At 39.0% G+C, this 18,255-nt stretch overlaps 1 protein-coding gene and 1 long non-coding RNA gene across 4 annotated transcripts in view; one reads left to right on the top strand and one right to left on the bottom strand.

The window, feature by feature from the left end:
• ero1b (endoplasmic reticulum oxidoreductase 1 beta) overlaps window positions 1-14,613 on the top strand; it is a 32,333-nt gene extending 17,720 nt beyond the window's left edge. For 2 of the 3 annotated variants that reach the window (XM_072383562.1, XM_072383564.1), the window contains exons 7-16: window positions 1,525-1,645; window positions 2,542-2,588; window positions 3,187-3,237; window positions 3,337-3,363; window positions 7,694-7,786; window positions 8,178-8,424; window positions 8,761-8,830; window positions 9,342-9,428; window positions 10,677-10,810; window positions 11,099-14,613. In XM_072383562.1, coding sequence (XP_072239663.1) covers window positions 1,525-1,645; window positions 2,542-2,588; window positions 3,187-3,237; window positions 3,337-3,363; window positions 7,694-7,786; window positions 8,178-8,424; window positions 8,761-8,830; window positions 9,342-9,428; window positions 10,677-10,810; window positions 11,099-11,159 — 938 coding nt within the window. In that variant the 3' untranslated portion in view covers window positions 11,160-14,613. The remainder of the gene's footprint in view (window positions 1-1,524; window positions 1,646-2,541; window positions 2,589-3,186; window positions 3,238-3,336; window positions 3,364-7,693; window positions 7,787-8,177; window positions 8,425-8,760; window positions 8,831-9,341; window positions 9,429-10,676; window positions 10,811-11,098) is intronic. The other variant, XM_072383563.1, reaches the window with a different exon arrangement.
• Window positions 14,614-15,676: 1,063 nt separating this feature from the next.
• On the bottom strand, window positions 15,677-16,826 carry LOC140304791 (uncharacterized). The gene is made up of 3 exons (XR_011915292.1): window positions 16,460-16,826; window positions 16,240-16,280; window positions 15,677-16,149 (listed from the first exon to the last, which is right to left on the bottom strand). It is a non-coding gene; the product is annotated as an uncharacterized lncRNA (long non-coding RNA).
• Between the last annotated feature and the right edge of the window lie 1,429 nt (window positions 16,827-18,255).

Here is an 18,255-nt window from a genome sequence, read left to right as displayed (position 1 = left end):
GTAGTTGCACCACCTAGCTATGTTGTCATACTGGAAGGACTTGTGCTTGTAACTTTGGCAGTTTCTTACATCCGTTATGGTGTATTACCATGGCAATGGGAAATTTGTTAACTTGTTGGAGCAGCTAACTGAGCTTTCCAAAGCCCAAGCAATGCCTGGAATAAGACCCCAAATCAAAATGAGTTTAAGAGCAGACATCAAGGATGCAGAGCAGGAACAACATGGAGAAAAAGGTGAAGGAAGTTTCATCAGTTTCTTCCTTTGATCATCATAGGAAGTGTGAGATCAGTGGCAGATAAAATGGACAAGCTTGGATCTCTGATGAGGACACAGTAGGAATATCGGAATGCAGTATTATTTTTTCATCGAGTAGACAGGGTTCAGGCCTATGCCAGAACAGTGGTGAGGACAGAGCATCTTGATATAGTTGGCTTGGAAGTAACCTCCAGGGTTGTCTTCTCATTGAGTTCCTGGTGAAGGCTCTTGGTGTCCTATTGATGTTGTTGAGTTCCAAGTATTCCAGTATTTATATGTGCAGCACTGAGTCGTAGGTTTTCTTGCAGTCATTTCAGGCGGTTCACAGATTTGTATGTAAATAGTAAATGGACTGTGCTTGTATACCACTTTTCAAGTCTTCTAGTTGACCACTCAAAGCGCTATTACACTACATACCACGTTCACCTGTTCACACTCATACAGTGTATATAGTTTTTTTTCACAGGCTACTCAATGCTACACAGGGCTACACATTCATTCACCGATGGACACATGGGTGTGCATGGGGTTCAGTGTCTTGCCCAAGGACCTTGGTAGACGACTGCTCTTCCTCCTGAGCTACAGCCACTCCACTATGTCTGATCTTACAGTCTTGAGTGACAGTTTTGTCCATCAGTAGCTTGTGTTTAGCTCCTCAGGGGTTACTCCCAATTCCCCTCTGAGCCCTGTTCATGTATTGAGCCGTGTGCCTACTCATCTTATCCACTTTAATACCTGACAGGAGCAGGTTATGGGTTGGTAGTTGGATAAGATCTTTCATGATCAGGACTGTCCGACCTTGGGTTAACCAGTCTGGGTAGGTCTCATCCATTTACAGCTGGTTCATTTGTGCTGCTAGGCGTTTATGGAGTCAGTTAGTTTCTTTAGCCAGTAAGTGTGTATCATGTCTGGGCCTTTTTCAGTCCAACTCTTCATACTTGACTCTTCCTTGGATGTCTCTCACCATGATGATCAATGGTTCCTGTTCTGGGAGATTGCTGTGGTCAGCTCTCAGATCCCCTAGCTATGGATCATTGGTAATATCCTACTAAACATACTATTTATTCTCCTGGTTTCAGCTTCTCCAATGTACACGCAGGTAGCCATAGACGTTGTTTGGCAGTCTCCACTCCTTCATGTATGGAGAGTTTGTTGTATTTCTTTGGAAGTTTCCTCTTTATTGTATCTTTGTGAAGCTCTGATAGCTTTTTTTCTTGTAATCCATCAACTGTTAATATATGTATGTGTGTGTTTGTGTGTATACTTCAGATGAGACCTCTCCAGATGCAGAGTATGTGGACCTGCTGCTGAATCCGGAACGATATACTGGTTATAAAGGTCCATCTGCATGGAGAGTGTGGAACAGCATCTATGAGGAAAACTGCTTCAAGTGAGTGTCAATCACACACGTGCACACACATTAAATGGTGCCGACCGGCAGCATTTAGTCTAAACTCTGGTTAGCTATGTATCTTTTGACTGAGAAGAACTATTCAGTAAAAAGTACATTGTTACAAACTGACAATTACTTTTCTTTGAAATGATCTCCTTTAAAATGATGATTAAGCCCTTCATGCTGGGAATCAAACTGAATCAAAGTTCACCTAATTAAGTTTGTATGTATGGTGGCTCTGAGCAGTCAGGTAACTCTCAAAACATTTTACTGGGTTAGGGTTAGGTTTTTAAATCTGCTCTGAAAACTTTGTCAGATAAGTTTCAGAGACTGTATGTAGTCAGTATCTGTCAGATAGAGGTCTATTTTTATAATATACAAAGGCTCACATTGGGCTGGACAAATATAATCTAACTGAATAAATCAAGTTGAATTGAACAATTTAAAAAAAAAAAGCCAAAATTATGAATTCAAAATGTGTGCTTCCCGTTCTGTTTTCCATACAGAAGCAGTGTTAGCAGAGCAATCTCGGACGTCTCCTCAGTAATAGTTTTGCCAGGCAAATACATTTGAATACTGGCAGTAGCTGCTGAGTACATTGTGAAATGTACCGTATTTGTCCAAATATATCGCATCACTTAAACCTAGATTTTAATGGTCAGATTTTATTGGTCATATCTGCCAGTCCTACTCTCAGAGAAAACCAAAAGCTGCCCAAACTTTTCGTCTTTTTTTCTGTCTAATACAATTTTGACTTGTAATCTTTATATTAATACAAACTACAGAAGATTCAGGATTATTTTCCAAAAGTAATAGAAAAATGATAAACTGTGAACGTAAACCTGTGCTAATAACTGTACTCAATGCAAACACTTTTGCTTTTGCATTGGCAGGCCCAGATCAGTGTACCGACCTCTGAACCCTCTGGCTCCCAGCAGAGGTGAGTCTGAAGAATCAGCAACTGCAGTTTAATTTTCATAGCAGTATAAGGAAGTTTACAGGAAGTTTACAAGTAAGGAGAGATGATGGATAAACAAACAATCAGGACAGCGCCTCCAGATGTAACAGAATAGTGTTGAGGTTGAAATAAATGTAATGGAAGAACAGCTTAATTTCTTAACTAAAAGTATAGACTGTTTAATAGCTAGGTATTGAAAATGTAAAGAAATAACATAAGTTGATACTGTAATAGTAATAAGTATATAAGGAAATATTGTTCATCATAAAGCTGCTTCTGAAGGTTCATATCTTTATTCTGTATTCAAATTAACACCTATACATCCTGACTTCATTGCTCTAGTCTACTGCTATTTAGAAAATTAGGATTTAAATGTACAGCATCACAAACTTGATAAAATGCTTCAATCAAGTATGTTCATGTTCTTATATGATTTGTGTTTGTTTCCTGATGACAAAGACACCAAGGCATATAAAGAATGGCTTAATTTTAAACTTAAACTTTACCCTGCCCCTTGCCATATTTATGTCAATTTGTTCTTTCATCTTGCATTTTTTTCCACCGTTGTGTCTTTTAACAGAACAAATAACTTTTTCGTCCTCTGTTGCTCTATATTCAGGTGACGATGATGGTGAGTACGAAGCTGGCTTCACATGAATTTATTGGAAGATGAATTGAAAAATAACTGGCAAGCTTCCTTTGTTTCATATTCATTTCACTCACGTTGCAGGAGAGGGTTTCTACAACTGGCTTGAAGGTGAGTTCCATCTTATGTTTCTGGTATATCTGTAAAACTGTAAAACATATTTTCAATGTTACCTGAAAACCTGAAGAATTAACTTGAAGCAGAATAAAATGATTATAAGAAACCAGCAGCAGCTTTGACTTCTAAAGACTTGTAAACCAAACGTTTGCATGTAAAACAGTTACCTCACTTTAACCATGGGTATCTGTCAAGTTTCTTGCTGTCCTCAGCAGCCTCAGTCTGTGGAGTTGAGCTGACATCAGTAGCTCACTTATTGCCTCTCTGCTTCTCTCTGAAGTCTTATTGCACAGGAGTTGCTGACCTGCAGCTGCTTAAAAACATATTATTTATAGGGCCGGGACTCGTTAAAAATAATTAATTTGTAATTAATTAATCGCATTTTTAATCGCATATAAATATTTGACCTGAAAAAAGTGAGAAGCATTTTTTTTCACATGGATTTTAGTATACCATTGAATAATGACTGAATACATAAGCTTAAGCAACAAAACATTGTTTTTTTTTTTTCTTTTCAAGGTGGTACTTAACCAACTGTGCTCTTATCGACGCTTCCATCCATCCGTCCGTTTTTTTAAAAATGAATACATTTTTATGCCTTTTAATGGACAGGACAGATAAAAAAGAGACAGAAAGCATAAGGGCCCCCCCCTATGCTTTCTGTGACACGCAGTAAAAGGCCGTACACTGCGGGATTCGAACTGGGGTCAACTGCAGTGAGGACTGTAGCCTGTATACACGGGGCGCCTGCACAACCCACTACTACGCTACTGACCACACCATTTGTCTGTTTTTTTTAAACAAAATTTCTCATCCACGGGGCCTACCAAAGCGGTCTCATTAGCTTCTTCGTTCATGTTTGACTATTGTTCACTATGGTTTATTGTTGTCTGAAGTCAGTGGCGGTGCCAGAGTATTTTTTCTGGTTCAACTACGGTGGGGCTAACCCATACAGCGGTGGGGCTCAAATCAATGCCATAATTTCAATGTGAATATATATTCAATAAAACAACAGCTCCCACAGCTGGAAACACACACACACACTCAAAGTGTGCTCACATGAGTGATGTACGTCATGTGACTGAGACTGACAGTTGTCATCGCAGCTGCCTGGCGTGGAGGTGCTGTTGAACTCTGCACTTCTCTTTTTTATGGTAGGGCTAACAGTAGGGCTAACACAATTCTTGGTGGGGCTACCAAGCCCTACCCTGGCATCACCTATGTCTGAAGTCATGAACGTTAGTTGGTGCTCCAGTATAATTGGTATGCCTGAAACTCATCCAGTGAGAAACGTTCTGCGGTGCAAAAATAAGTGCGATTAAAATGCGTAAATTTTTTTTAACACATTCATTTTTATGAAATTAATTGATTTTAATTAACGCGTTAAAGACCCAGCCCTGAATTATTTACCTAACATAGTAACACTATAAACCTCCCTTTGTGTGTGTACAGCACTCCCAGGCAGCCAATACAATGTCAGACATGTCAGAGTGTCAGCAAAAAAAGTTTGCGATAACTTTTGCTAAACTTCAAAAGTTAACGCTAAACTTTTTTAGCGCAGACACAGAGGGAATACAAAAGCAACCGATAATCCATTATTGTCTGGCAGGCTTAGACTAATGATTAAGTTAAATCTGTGTATCATTCGTTCATTCATTATTCCAAATAAAACCAAAAGTAAGAAGAAAAAAAACCCAACTATTTTTCTCAGTATTCGTTTCCAAAACTAAGATGAAAAAACGGATAATGACTGGTTCTTTCAGTTTTCGATTTTATTTTCAAATAAATATTGGAAAAAATGGATAACGACCGATCAGGGTATCATTCATTCTTTCCATTTTCAATTGCCAATCAAAAATTAAATAATGAAAAATTGACTGGTTATTTTGTTTTTCATTATAACACCAAAACTGTTTTTTCATATTTCACTTTTAGGCTCAGATCAAAAATACGACATTGGAAAAACGGGCACCAGGACAGAATTTGATTTTAATATTTATTTGGTTGGGTTTACGTGACCTGGAAGTTTGGTCAGGCTGCTCGACAGTGGAAGAGTGTGTCAAAAGCGCCGCTTGGTACAGGGCAAGCAGTGGCAGCGGTGCATGAATTTAAGAAGGAAAGAGGTATCTCAATCTTACAGAAGAATTATTCGCTGAATTTTGGACCGATTTCCAGACGTATTGATTTGTTAAAAACGTCACACATGTAGATATCATACAGGGTGCTTGGATATTTTAAAAATGCTGGTTGTCTTCCAGTGAACTTGCCTCAGAATTTCCCTGAAGCTGAACCTCATTCTGATGTTGTGAGTATTTGCATGTAATATTTTTCAAACACATGAGAGCATCATGAGAGCTGGAGGGTGTTGGTTAAAAAGTGATTCTGGTCAAATTGCCTGATGACAGATCTAAATTATCGCGCTGGCTCAAACTATTTATCACAACGGCAAGACAGACAAAAACATGAGTGATATAATTTATTTTAACTTATTTGGTGAATTTGATAACTTTGAAGCCTGGAAGTCTTCGTGGCGTTGGATAATTTACGCCTCCACGTCGTCCATTAATTTCTGATAATGGACTCCTCGTCGGGCGTTATCCCTTATATATTTCCATCCCTTTTTCCACTAGGACCACAGTTATGCTTTGCCTGCTTCCCCTATTGTTCTAAAGGCCAGACTTAGTGAAGGTCTTGTTAGAGTGGAGAGTCTGGAGCGGGAGAAGGGGAAAAGCATGCTCCAGGAGCGAAGATGAAAAGTATGATGAAAAGTATGAAAAGAAAAATGTCCACGCTCTTCTTGAGGATCTGAGGGAGGAAAAAAATGAAGAAAAAAATGAAGAGCTGAAAGACAGGCTTGAATGCTGAAATACTGGAATGCTGAATACTGAAATGCTGGAAATACTAATTTGAATATTTTCTTTACATAAATACACCTGATCTTTTCGTTTTAGCTATGTCCGTCTGTCTGTCTGTCTGACGTTTGACAAACAAACCTCGTGAAAGTAGCTTTACAACTGAGTGATTTATGATCACTTTTATTGTGTAGAAACACCATTGCTCCATAGATGTAATGTAGGAGCGAGTGGCACTGTACCAAGATGACCGCCCTGTAGGCACGCCCCTCTATTCAGCGGCAGCAGTCAATGCGGCGTCTATGTATATATGTCCAGAGTGGTGTAAAAAGAGAGTGGCGACACTCCCATAGACTTCTGTAGAAAGAAAGGAATGCAGAAAAATAATGATAATAATAATAATCAGCTTGTAGGGCACTAAAATGACATGCAATATGAAATTAACATCACCTTAGAACAAACGTAGGTGCTCTTATTAGTTTTGGAGGGATTCAGCTTTTTGTGTGGTCTTCCAGACTGCTTTATCCACACCCGACATCTTTCTTGTTGCGTCTTGGGCATGGGGAAGGCAAAGAATTAAACACCACCCTCCAAACTTCTTGGATATCGACTCTCGGACTTACAAGTCCTGTATGCACACCGCTTCAGCATATTCCTTTCTGCCTAAAGCTTGACTGGCCTCTTGTGCATAGTTACGGTTGCTAACGTAGGATTGGACAGAAGCTGTATGTGGGAGGGGCTTAGCGAAGGGTCAATTGGATGAAACGGTAAACGGTCGTTATCAGTAATTTATTTGAGCATAAAATCGAAAACTGATGTTTTTTCATTTTAATTTTGGAAACGAATACTGAGTAAAAGAGTTGTTTTTTTTTTCATTTTCTTATTTTTGGTTTTATTTGGAAAAACGAATGATACACGAATTAAGACGTTTTTTATTAATTTTGTTCCATATTGCTCTATAGAAATTCTCATTATTTTACTAACCTGCCATCTTCTTGTCTATTCCACCTGTTCTCTTTCCATAAGTACAGTATTGAATTTGCGTGTATCATTTAAAAATTTTTTTCAAATTCAGCATCATTTAATGGAAATGACTAATCAGATCAACATATATCAATGGGCAAATGCATTGAATTGTAATTGGCTTGAATGGGACTGTATCTTTGAAATGACATTTGTTCTGATTTGGCGTAATATGAATAAAACTTAACTGAATTTAACTTAATGACTGCAACAAAGATAAACATGTACTGCATAGAATAGTAAGTGAGATTCTGTGGATATGTTTATGGATGTATCCTTCTGTCAGTTTTGGTTTTAGTTTGTAGTTAATGCAGCAAGACCAATATGTTGGCTAATTTGAGTCACTGGGCTGAACTTTTGTAGATCTTGGTGCATAATGTCAGTGTGTAGTTTTATGAGACATGTTCAAATTCTCTTCTCATTCTCTCTTCATGGCTCTCTCTGGCCAGGTTTGTGTTTGGAAAAAAGAGTTTTCTATCGACTCATCTCAGGCCTCCACAGCAGCATCAACATCCACCTATGTGCAGAGTACCTGCTGGATGGTAAGAACGTTAACGATTACAACTGTAACAACAGATTTAGTCTCAGTTGAATGAAAGAATGCAGATTGTTAGCTTGAGCTATTATTGACATTTTTTCATATTCGTTCTCATTTGATCCCTGAGCTACAGCACTGAACCAGACTTTTTTTTTAAATAACACTTTCTAAACAAAAGTAGCTAAACTTCTCAGAAATTGAATGATGTGTGAACACAGCGAACCTGAGTCAGGTTTTTCATGATGATTTATGTTCATGTTTCAGTGTCTACTTTATAACAACTTGAAAGATATCATATAAATACTGAGCTAAGGGTTTGTTAAAAGTTCATTAAGTCACACAAACAAAGTGGAATTGTGGTTCTTGTGGTAAAGTGTTGTTGCTACCATTGGTAGAGGGCTGGGGCCAGTCAGTGTGGGGTCCAAACATCCAGGAGTTCCGGCAGCGCTTTGACACAGTGGAGACAAAGGGTGAGGGCACCAGGCGGCTGAAGAACCTCTACTTCCTGTACCTGATAGAGCTGCGTGCTCTCTACAAGGTGGCACCGTACTTTGAACGAGCCTTTGTCAACCTGTACACTGGAAACACTCAGGAGGACGGAGATACCAAGGACTTGTTGCTGCAGATCTTCAATGAGATCAAGTAAATGCTTCCAAGTCCTCAAAATTTAAATACAATGAAGGATTATTTTATTTATGAAACTATAGTGTAGAGCAACATCAGGTAATACCTTTTTGGTTCAGACTGAAATGTCTCAAACCTCCTGAAAATAGATTGTTTGTTAGTTTTCCGTAGACACCCTCAGTCATTTGACTAGTTTTTTCAGTGCTTTCTTCTGTGCTTTTTCAGTGCTTCTCAGCCTCACTTCAGGTGTCTTCTTGTTACAGAAACACACATGTAGCTGGAAGAAAGTAGTTAATCAGCCTGTCTCTGTTAGTAGAGTAATTATAAGACTTAACAGCTTTCCCTGTATTTCAGAGCTTTCCCAATGCATTTTGATGAGAAGTCCATGTTTGCTGGAGACAAGATTGAAGCAAAAACATTAAAGGTAAAATCTATAGCTTGTTAGCAATGGCTTCTTATCATATACATTCTTACTTGCATTGATGTACATCTTACTGCTGTGTATGATCACCATTGTACTGTGTATTTTCAGCACCAACAACCCTGATCCAAGAAATTTGGGACATGGTTTAGAATGTAGTTTAAGATCAGTGCTGAAATAGAAATTTCTCAGGTCTTTTTATTTGAATTTACTTTGTTCTTTTAATCATGTGATATATGTGTATGTTTGTCTGTTTACTGTGTTTGCTTTTAGCCCCCACCCCCTCCATGGTTTTGTGATTCGTAAGGATTGGATAAATGTAAATAGGCTTGGCTGGTTAAATGATCAGTCGGTGCTTAGTTTGTTTATTGAAGAGTCAAGCTTCCTGTATAACTGTTTTCAGTCAGTGTTAATGAAACTTGCATCTTCAAAACTGTAGACAGCAGTGAATTGTTTGGGAATTGTTTTGGTTAGTTTAGTTTTGCATAATCCTCGTCTTTGTTCTTTGATTCAGGAGGAATTCCGCCTCCATTTTAAGAACATCTCCCGGATCATGGACTGCGTCGGCTGCAGTAAATGTCGGTTGTGGGGAAAGCTACAGGTGAGTTTCCCTGTTCAGATGTTTGAAGAGCATTCTTGTTCAGCTTTGTTTTATCCAGCTAGCTTGTATCAGGTTGTTTTTGCCTGTTCAGAGTTGGTTTAACTAAGGAACTGCCTAAAAACCAGGAGCTGCATTATCACTCCATGCTGTTATGCTGAGGACATGCTGTTGATTGAGCTTTCCAGAGTTGCAGAAGAAGACCCCAAATGAGAATAACACCACAAATCCAGATGAGTTGAAGAGTATAAAATAAGTGCAGAGAATAGAGACCAGGGAAGACGTTTTAATAATTTTCTTCCGAGATCATAATTGTGAAAGTGAGATCACTGGTCAAGCCAATCCAACTTTATTTATATAGCACTTTAAAAACAACACAGTTGGCAAAGTGCCAAGCTTGAAATGGAGAAGCTTGAAGCACTGATTAGGACACAGCAGGAATCATGGGAATGCAGAATTACGTGTTTCATGGAGACGTGGTTGCAGACACAGATTCTTGACTCCAGTGTCTCTCCACACAGCTCTAAAAATATATGAGCAGAGAGACACTGCAGCCAGAGCAACAAAGGGTTTGCAGTGCTTGTCAACAACAGGTGGTGCATTCATGGTTTCCTGCTTTGAAAGGGCGACGCTGCTCGCCAGATGTTGAACCACTGGTTGTGAGTTTCAGTCTGTGTTGTCGACTGAGAGACTGACGCTGTCTGTGTTATCAGGTTATCAGGTCAGCTGTTGCCAGGCAACAAACACAACAGCAGTTTCTTGACTACTTTTACTTATTTATTTTTAATAAATAAGTTTTAGTTTATATATATATTACTTATTTTTAATAAATAAGTAATATATAGATATACATATGTGTGTTTAAGTGTGTGTGTATGTATTATTCTACAGTAGTATAATTTCCCTTGAGGGTTTAGTAAACTGTTTTTCAGTTCAACTCAATAGAAGTGGGCATGAGAAATGTCAGTCATAAAACTCCAAAATTTCACATTTCAAATTTTAATAAAAACACTAAATGCATTGGAAAGGCATTCACACTACAGGCCCCTTTTAAAAGACAGATTACTTATTTCAATTTTTAATGTTAATAGCTGTTTCCTTCCTGCTTACCTCAGATGATCAAGTAGGACCATTTTAAAGGCATGAAGAGTGTCTTGGCATCAATTGGATTAAAACTACTGATTAAAAGTCACTTTCACACAAAGCTTTCTTTAGTTTTTCATCACAACTCTGTGTTTTTGTTGTGTGCAGACCCAGGGTTTGGGTACAGCTCTGAAGATCCTCTTCTCTGAGAAGGAGATCAAAAATCTGCCTGAACACAGCCCGTCCAAAGGCTTTCAGCTCACCCGACATGAAATCGTGGCCTTGATGAATGGCTTCGGCAGGTACGTAGTTTCACAGCTGCATGGAGAACAAGCTCTCTCTGTGCAAACAAGACCTGATAGCCGTGTGGAGGAGCTAAGCAGAACATAAAGCACAGTATGTTTATCAAACATTTTTTTTGTGCTGAATGATTCTGGAAAGATACACTATCAACAGGTTGAATGCACTTACTCTTCCAGCCACATTAAGGTTACAAAAATGCAACACTCTAACATGATTTTGTGTGATGTTATATGTCTCTTATCCCATCTATAATTGAATACTGTTTAAATCAAGTCAATCTCTTTTAGGTTGTCCACCAGTATACAACAGCTCCATAATTTCCGTCTAATGTTGAAGGAAAAGAGGTAACCGGAGGAGACGCACCACCTGGCAGCACGGCCCCCAGAGAACTGCAACAGTCCAATTCCTGCCCAAAAGATGCTGTCTTGCATGGACATCAGGGTCAGCAGTGAACCTAACGGAATCCATTTCTCCCATTTTGATCCCATGAATCTCTTGTTTTTACCCTTTCTGCAGCACCCTCCTCCTGATGGATAATGAATGTTAATTCTTCTGCCTTTGTCAGACTTTTGCCAGAAACTCCTTGAGGTTTTGAAAACTTAACCTGATGGGTTTTCTCTGCTGTCAACCCTTTTTGACAGTTACAAACTTTGGTCTTTTTCCAGTGTTTTTGTGCTCTTTTAAGAAGTTACAGGTTGTGAAATTCATCACACAGAAGGAAATTATTTAACAAACAGAACTAACCATAAATGATGAGTTGGACTTTGATGCCTGGATGCAGATTTAACTCAATCAGGGAGAAGGTTAACTTCTCTTTTCTACAGGCTCCCCCACGCTCTGTTAACCTTACATCCTGTAGAATTTTATACACTGAATCAGATTCACATTTTGGTGGCTCTGCTGTACGCATGTAAAACAAACCTTGTTCTAATGAAGTACTTGGTCAGGGCCATAGATTAATCAGATGAAAGTGCATCCCAGCTGTCAGGACTGCACTGCCTGTTTTTTCTTTTTCTTTTCCACTCTCATTACTTCTAGTTCTTTTAAGATGGACTTGTTGCTCCAAGCCTAAGGCTTTGGATCAGTTTGCTCAAATTTATTTTCTCTGGCCTAATTTATGTCATCTCGCTATAAGTGGTGTTTACTTGTGTGTGCATGCGTGTAGGCAAAATAGAAGTTACCACTAGCCAAGTTGGTGAACTGTTGCCACAGCTGATGAGAAGTTTCGCAGTCACTGTAACATGTAGCCAGACATTACATTACAGCTTAGCTAGCGTCCGTTGCAGCCCTGTCACCTTCTTTGAGTGTAGACCTCAGTCACCATATAGTTATCCCTGTGCTGCCTGGCACTTTGCTGCAGGGATCCACTCAGGCCCTCCACATGTGAATTCCAAAACCAAGATGAGGTAGAGTGAATCACTTCTGTCTGGACAGTCATTAATGCATTGACATTACATTTCGTCATTTGACTTTTCATAGTTATTGATTATCAAATTGAAGTCGAGTTTGATGTGAAAATGTTTGGGCCAAGCCAAAGATCTTTACATGCAGCTTAAAGAGGACTTACAATGCTCCTCACTAAGTCTGTATTTTTGGCCTGGATTCTAGAGACACGTCTTTGCAGACTTCAGAATTCAAGAAAACCCTTTATTTAACTTCCACCGATGCTTTGTGCTGCTCCTTAGTTTAGCTGCTGTCAGACAGCGACCGGTCTGGCCCTGCTGTCTTTTAGACAGCCTTGCCTGTGAGCCTTCTGTGTTCTTATTGGCCAGTTTGCCAAAACAGACAGATTCGAAACAAACATTTCCCTGTTCCTTACTCAAAATGCAAACAAGTGATGTTAAAACCTGTTTTGTCAAAATGTTGTCAACAGATGTGCGTTTGTTAGCTTCTCGAAACAATCTGGAAGTAGAGGTAAGACTATTAGTGCGGCATTTTTAAGGCAGGGTGAAGCCTTTTTAGCGAAGGGAACTAAATGTTTTAGATCTTTGACACTTTTGTACATATTATCAGAAAATCAATTTTTACGTCATTGATGTTCATTTCTACCGAAGCTTAATGAGTTGTCATTTTAAAAAGAGGTAATCATTTCTTCTGACATCTGGACTTTTTATGATTGAGACGCTGTCATGAAATGAGGTGTACATCACTCTAAAATGACCAGAGGTGAACAACAGGGCAGCAAAGAAATGGTGACTGCTAAAAGTTTGTCATCAGAGTGACAGAGAGACTTTATACATCTCGCTTGAAGGTCAGCATATTGATAACGGGTCAGAAATTGTGGTGGTGTAAAAGGCTGCGGACAGTCGACAATAATGTGTCTATGATGTGCTGAAGCTACTGCACATCACGCTTTCTTAATATTTTGAATATTCAGAATATTTGATTTCTTAAGACAATCTGATTTTTGGAATAATGTTTGGTTTGTGTGAATGTTTTCTGATTTCTGCCATGCCTGCAGCACAGTGTTCCTGGGAGAGATGAAAATCCTGAAATAAATAGATAATCAACAACTCTGTTTAAAGATAGAAAATGGCATAAAATGGGCACCACTCTGGAAAGACTGCCTTGTGTAAAAAATAGGTACAATCTGACATACAATAAGTACATGATGAGCCTATAGTTCATGTTTATCTTAGGAACCGAACACAACGCATGTGTTTAATGTCTGTATGTGCAGAGTAAGAATTGCAGCTATACAATTATGGACTGAAACTTTATTCTATAGTGAATAACCATAAACTTGATAGTAGTAGCAGATTTTTGCTGTTTTGTGATAGAAGAGCAACTCTTTTTGTGTTTGAATGAATGAGCTGTGTTCGTCTACTTGCTGCCGTGGACTCTGCAGAAGTACCACATTTTTTTTTTTTTGTTTTTTTGTTCATCTGCCTGAACTTAAAGAACGATTTATTTAAACAGGAAAACAACAGTTTTTGGTTGAATTAGTGCTTCAGTATTTAATTGTTTGTAAATGTTTCCTCCAGAATGAGATTTAGTTTGTTCTGAAGTGAAACTGATATGTTCAACACATATCAGTTTAAGCTGCCTGCTCAATGCTGACTACTCTAAACTGCTTAGAAAGGAAAATATGGAGATATTACTTTTGTTTTCTATTTGTTGGCAAGTATATAGAATATCACCCTACTTGTACTTGAACAAGACTTTATTCTGATATTTCATGTCAATATAAATAATTTAATGTGCATATTATGTGTAGGTTACATCTGACAAGCAAATCACAGTGTGTATTATTTTTAAACTCCCAGAGTTTTGATGCAGCTGAAGAGGAGCGCTTTGCTCCATTGAACCGACTGAGTGGTAGGTTAAGACACCTGTCAGTCAAAGGAAAGAATAACTGCCCAGGATAAGACAACATTTTCTAAAATCATCAAAGGCTGAAGTGAAATTAGCTTTTTACACCCTTGGTGTCTTGCAATAGGAATGTGGCTAGGATATTTTTTTCAGACATGTCTGACATCCAGCAGGACACAGCAGAGCAGAAAACAAGTGAAACTTTTGGGCTGTGGGAAGTTTCCACCTCAGAACCTCAAGTTTCACTTGGTATTCCTGGGTGAAAGGGATTTTGTGATTTAGGTTTCAGCTGTCATTCTACTTATTAGTAATTTGTTTATTTTACGTAACAGTGCAACTACAAAGTGGGCCAAAGAATTTTAAGTTGCCTTAATTGTCATTTTGTGATGTTTTTTTTTTTTTAAATCACCTCAGCTGTGTACTGCTTTGGAGACATAATGTTACCATTGGCTGTTACACATGTAAGCAATTTTAAGTAAAAGGTTTAGGAATCGGTTAAATTTGTACATGTTTAAAAGTAAAATAAATTATTTGATTAAATAACTGCATAACTACAACTGCAGCGCCTGCAACACAGTACCCCAGGCTATGTTACTGATGATGCTGTGTCTCTGCTTTTTTTGTTGAAAATAAAGTTAGTTAAAGGGGACATATTATCCAAAAATAACTTTTCCAGCTCTTCTAAAAAAAAGCAAAGCTCAGGTGAGGCTAAATGTCCCCGTAAACAATGACGAGTGGGAACTAATGAGCCAAATCATGAGGCCTGGAGGCCACCTACTGTCAGGAACTTCTGAGGCAAACGCATGCACATCACTTGTAGCTCACATAGAAAAGCACGATTGGCTTGAAACTTGTCACATGGAAATGGAAAATGCCTTCAGGGTTCACAACAAAAAACTCCCGACAGACCGTTGCGACAGCCTGATTACAACCACACATTCACAGAATGGTCAAATTATCGTATATTTGAGCTTTTTGGGGATTAATGATCGTACACAGGGCAAAATTATCGTACAAATACAATAATTATCGTACACCTGGCAACACTGGGCGCCCATACTTGATTAATCGCATTGAAGAATAACGCACCAGCCACACCCAAGTACCCCTGACTGCAGGCCGCAGATCGGGGCGTGGCGCAATGTGGGCGGAGCTCAATGTTGAGCCACGCCCACGTAGGGCCCCGATTGACTCCTTTTTGGACGCCATCTAGTGGCGGAGACCATGCAGCACATTCCCAAAAGGCAATGTATGAAACAATTGTAATTATATATATTAGATAGATCTTTTTTTCTTCCTGTCCATAATTTTATCCATTCTGCCTAGATAGATCTTTTTTTCTTGCTGTCCATAATTTCATCCATTCTGCCTATATTTAAAACAAATATTTTATAGATTTTCCCCAGAACAGAAACAAAAACATACACCTCTGTATAGAAACCTATATATGATTGTACCAGAGATAGTCTGTACATCTCACAAACCATATATATGTCAGGAATTGCAGAGAATTGGACCCAAATGCAGACACTGGTAGAGACAGGTAGGTGAACAATAAACTTTATTTTTAATCGCAAACTGAACTCACAGACAACAGGGGGAACACAGGAACACCAGCCAGGGGGAACAGGCTACAACACAGGACAAAACACAGGCTCAGAACACACAGGAAGACAGGACACTGAACTTGAAAACAGGAGCACAATAGGGAACAAAAGACAGACCCAGACAGAATATGTTTAGGGGTTAGGGTTCAAAGGCAGCAAACACCTGCATTTGCCTTTCATCCATAATTTCTTGGCAAAATGCCTCATAATCATCCTGCAAATTGAAAAGGAACACGAACGGTTCCCTCAGCTCCTCATTCTCCTCTGGATCCAGGCAATCGGACAGACTGAGGAGTTCCGCTGCCCTTAAGCGACCTTTCCTGTCCATGGAGAGGACTCGGGGGAAGGGAAAGTTTCCCCTTAAAAGTTCTGGTTCCACACCACCTTGCTGCCTCCATGGTGTCTTTAAGCAGAGTACCCTAATCAAAAATAAAGAAAACAATTATCAAAGTAAGGGTTGGATAAGGCAGAAACAGTGAAATAATAAAAGCCCATAGCAGGCAACATACCCTGTTCTCTGTTCCCAGTCCTGGCGTGTTCTCAGCTTCCTCTGGAAAGGAAACAGATTATGGTTCATACAATAATGCAAGATGTAAAAAAAAAAAAATCAGTGGCTGATTTTAAATATACTGGTTTAATGAAAATGGAGAAATGACTGTAAAACAAACTGACATCCCACATCTACAACCTTGATGGATATGTTTACAACAATGCTGCTTTGAATAATACCTGATGCTTCAGAGACAGCTTCTGAATGCCTGAACTTTTTAAAAGGGACCTCTTCCATATCCTGAAATAAGTGGAGGGGTTAGGCTTTCGTCTTCAAGCAATGGTTTGACTACATAGTAATTCATCAAATGACCGCCCACATTGAGCCCCGCCCCGATCTGTGGTCTGCAGTCAGGGCTTACTCGCCACTCCAGCCATAGACATATGTTGTGTCCGAAGTCACTCACTCATCCCTTACTCAGGGAAATAAATGTAGTGGACTTCATAGGGAGCTCAACAGAAAAATCTTTCGGACATAGACATTATAAAGAGTAGACGCCGCATCGACTGCGGGGGCGTGAGAAATACGGCCGCCATCTTGGATCGGTCATCCTTGCCGTTTCTCAATATGCGTACTAGGCTGTACTTGTGTACTCGTGTACTTATGAAACCTCATCACTTAAGGACCCATAGATATATACATGTAGATGCTACATTTGGGCTTGTCAGGCACGTCAACACGGCTGCCATCTTGGGACGGGGTTTCTGACAGCAGTCTGACTGTCAGAGTGGGTCTTACTGATGTTCCTGTGAAAGGATCGCCGAAACGAATAAACTTGGAATAACATTTCGCAAGCAAGAAGTTGTTTTATATTTTTTAACTGTTATGAACGTGTTGAATTTGATCTGCCTCTTAAGATAAGATAACATAAATTAAACTAGAGTATTACTAGCTTACGTCAGGACAAGAAAACAAAATGTTTTTGTTAGTAAGAAATCGGTAAAATGATGAAAGTGACATCTGGCAATCAGCCACTGTATATATAGAATCATAATCAGATATTGTGCTAAGTAGGACATGTTATTCCTAAATTATCTATTAAATAAGTTTCATAGCACTAGCATTAACGTTAACTGCTAACGTAAGTTATGTACCTGAATTGTAGCTACATAAGCACGGAGAACTGAGCATGGAGTTGTTTTGTTTGTAGGTTTCCAAAAGATAGGCGGGCATGGCCAGCAGCTCTCAGGACTGGATAGTGTAGTGGTATGATTGCCACCTTGGGAGACCTTTTGTGTAGGAGACCTGGGTTCAAAACCCCTGCATGAAAAGTACTACTTCCAGTAGGGGTCCTTGGGCAAGTCCATTTACCCTAACTGCCTACCTGTAAGTCGCTTTGGATAAAAGCGTCTGCCAAATACATAACATAAACATAAGGTTTTTTCCCAAAGGACCGTTCAGTTGTCTGCAGCTGTCACTATAAACCACAAGTCTTTGACAGGACTGGACCGTCAACTCATTTAAAGGAAGGAGTGAAACCATCCCTTTTTAATTTTCCTGACCATCTTTGCAAATGGCATGACAAATTCTCATATAATCTTAATATTTCACTAACACAACGCAGTGCCCACTAAATGATAATAAAATACACTATTAGAAATTGTTCCTATTGAATGAACCCTTATATAAACCTTTAAAAACATCAGTGTCACCTTACTGATGTTAAAATGCACAATTCTATTAACATAGAAGACATACTGTTTTCTTTAAACAACAACGCGTGATTGAGTTATCCTTAAATACCTGAAATCTTTGTCTAAATAATCACGTCTAATGTTTGTATGATATAAACAAAATCGTATAAAAACGAATCTAAATTGAATCACAAATATATGTCTGAAATTTATATTAAACCAAACGGCTTGAAAATCGGTTGAAAATTCTGTGAGTTGTGGTGACTTTAATCGTTGAGAGACCTCTGCCTCTGTTGACTAATGCAGTAAGTAGTAACGGCTTCCCCCTTCCCAAGATGGCG

Source organism: Leuresthes tenuis, unplaced genomic scaffold (assembly GCF_036924035.1).
Source record: "Leuresthes tenuis unplaced genomic scaffold, fLeuTen1.0.hap1 SCAF_4, whole genome shotgun sequence".
In the NCBI taxonomy this organism is placed as follows: Eukaryota; Metazoa; Chordata; class Actinopteri; order Atheriniformes; family Atherinopsidae; genus Leuresthes; species Leuresthes tenuis.
Note: the sequence above shows the minus strand (reverse complement) of the source record. Positions and strands in the feature narration are given on the sequence as shown.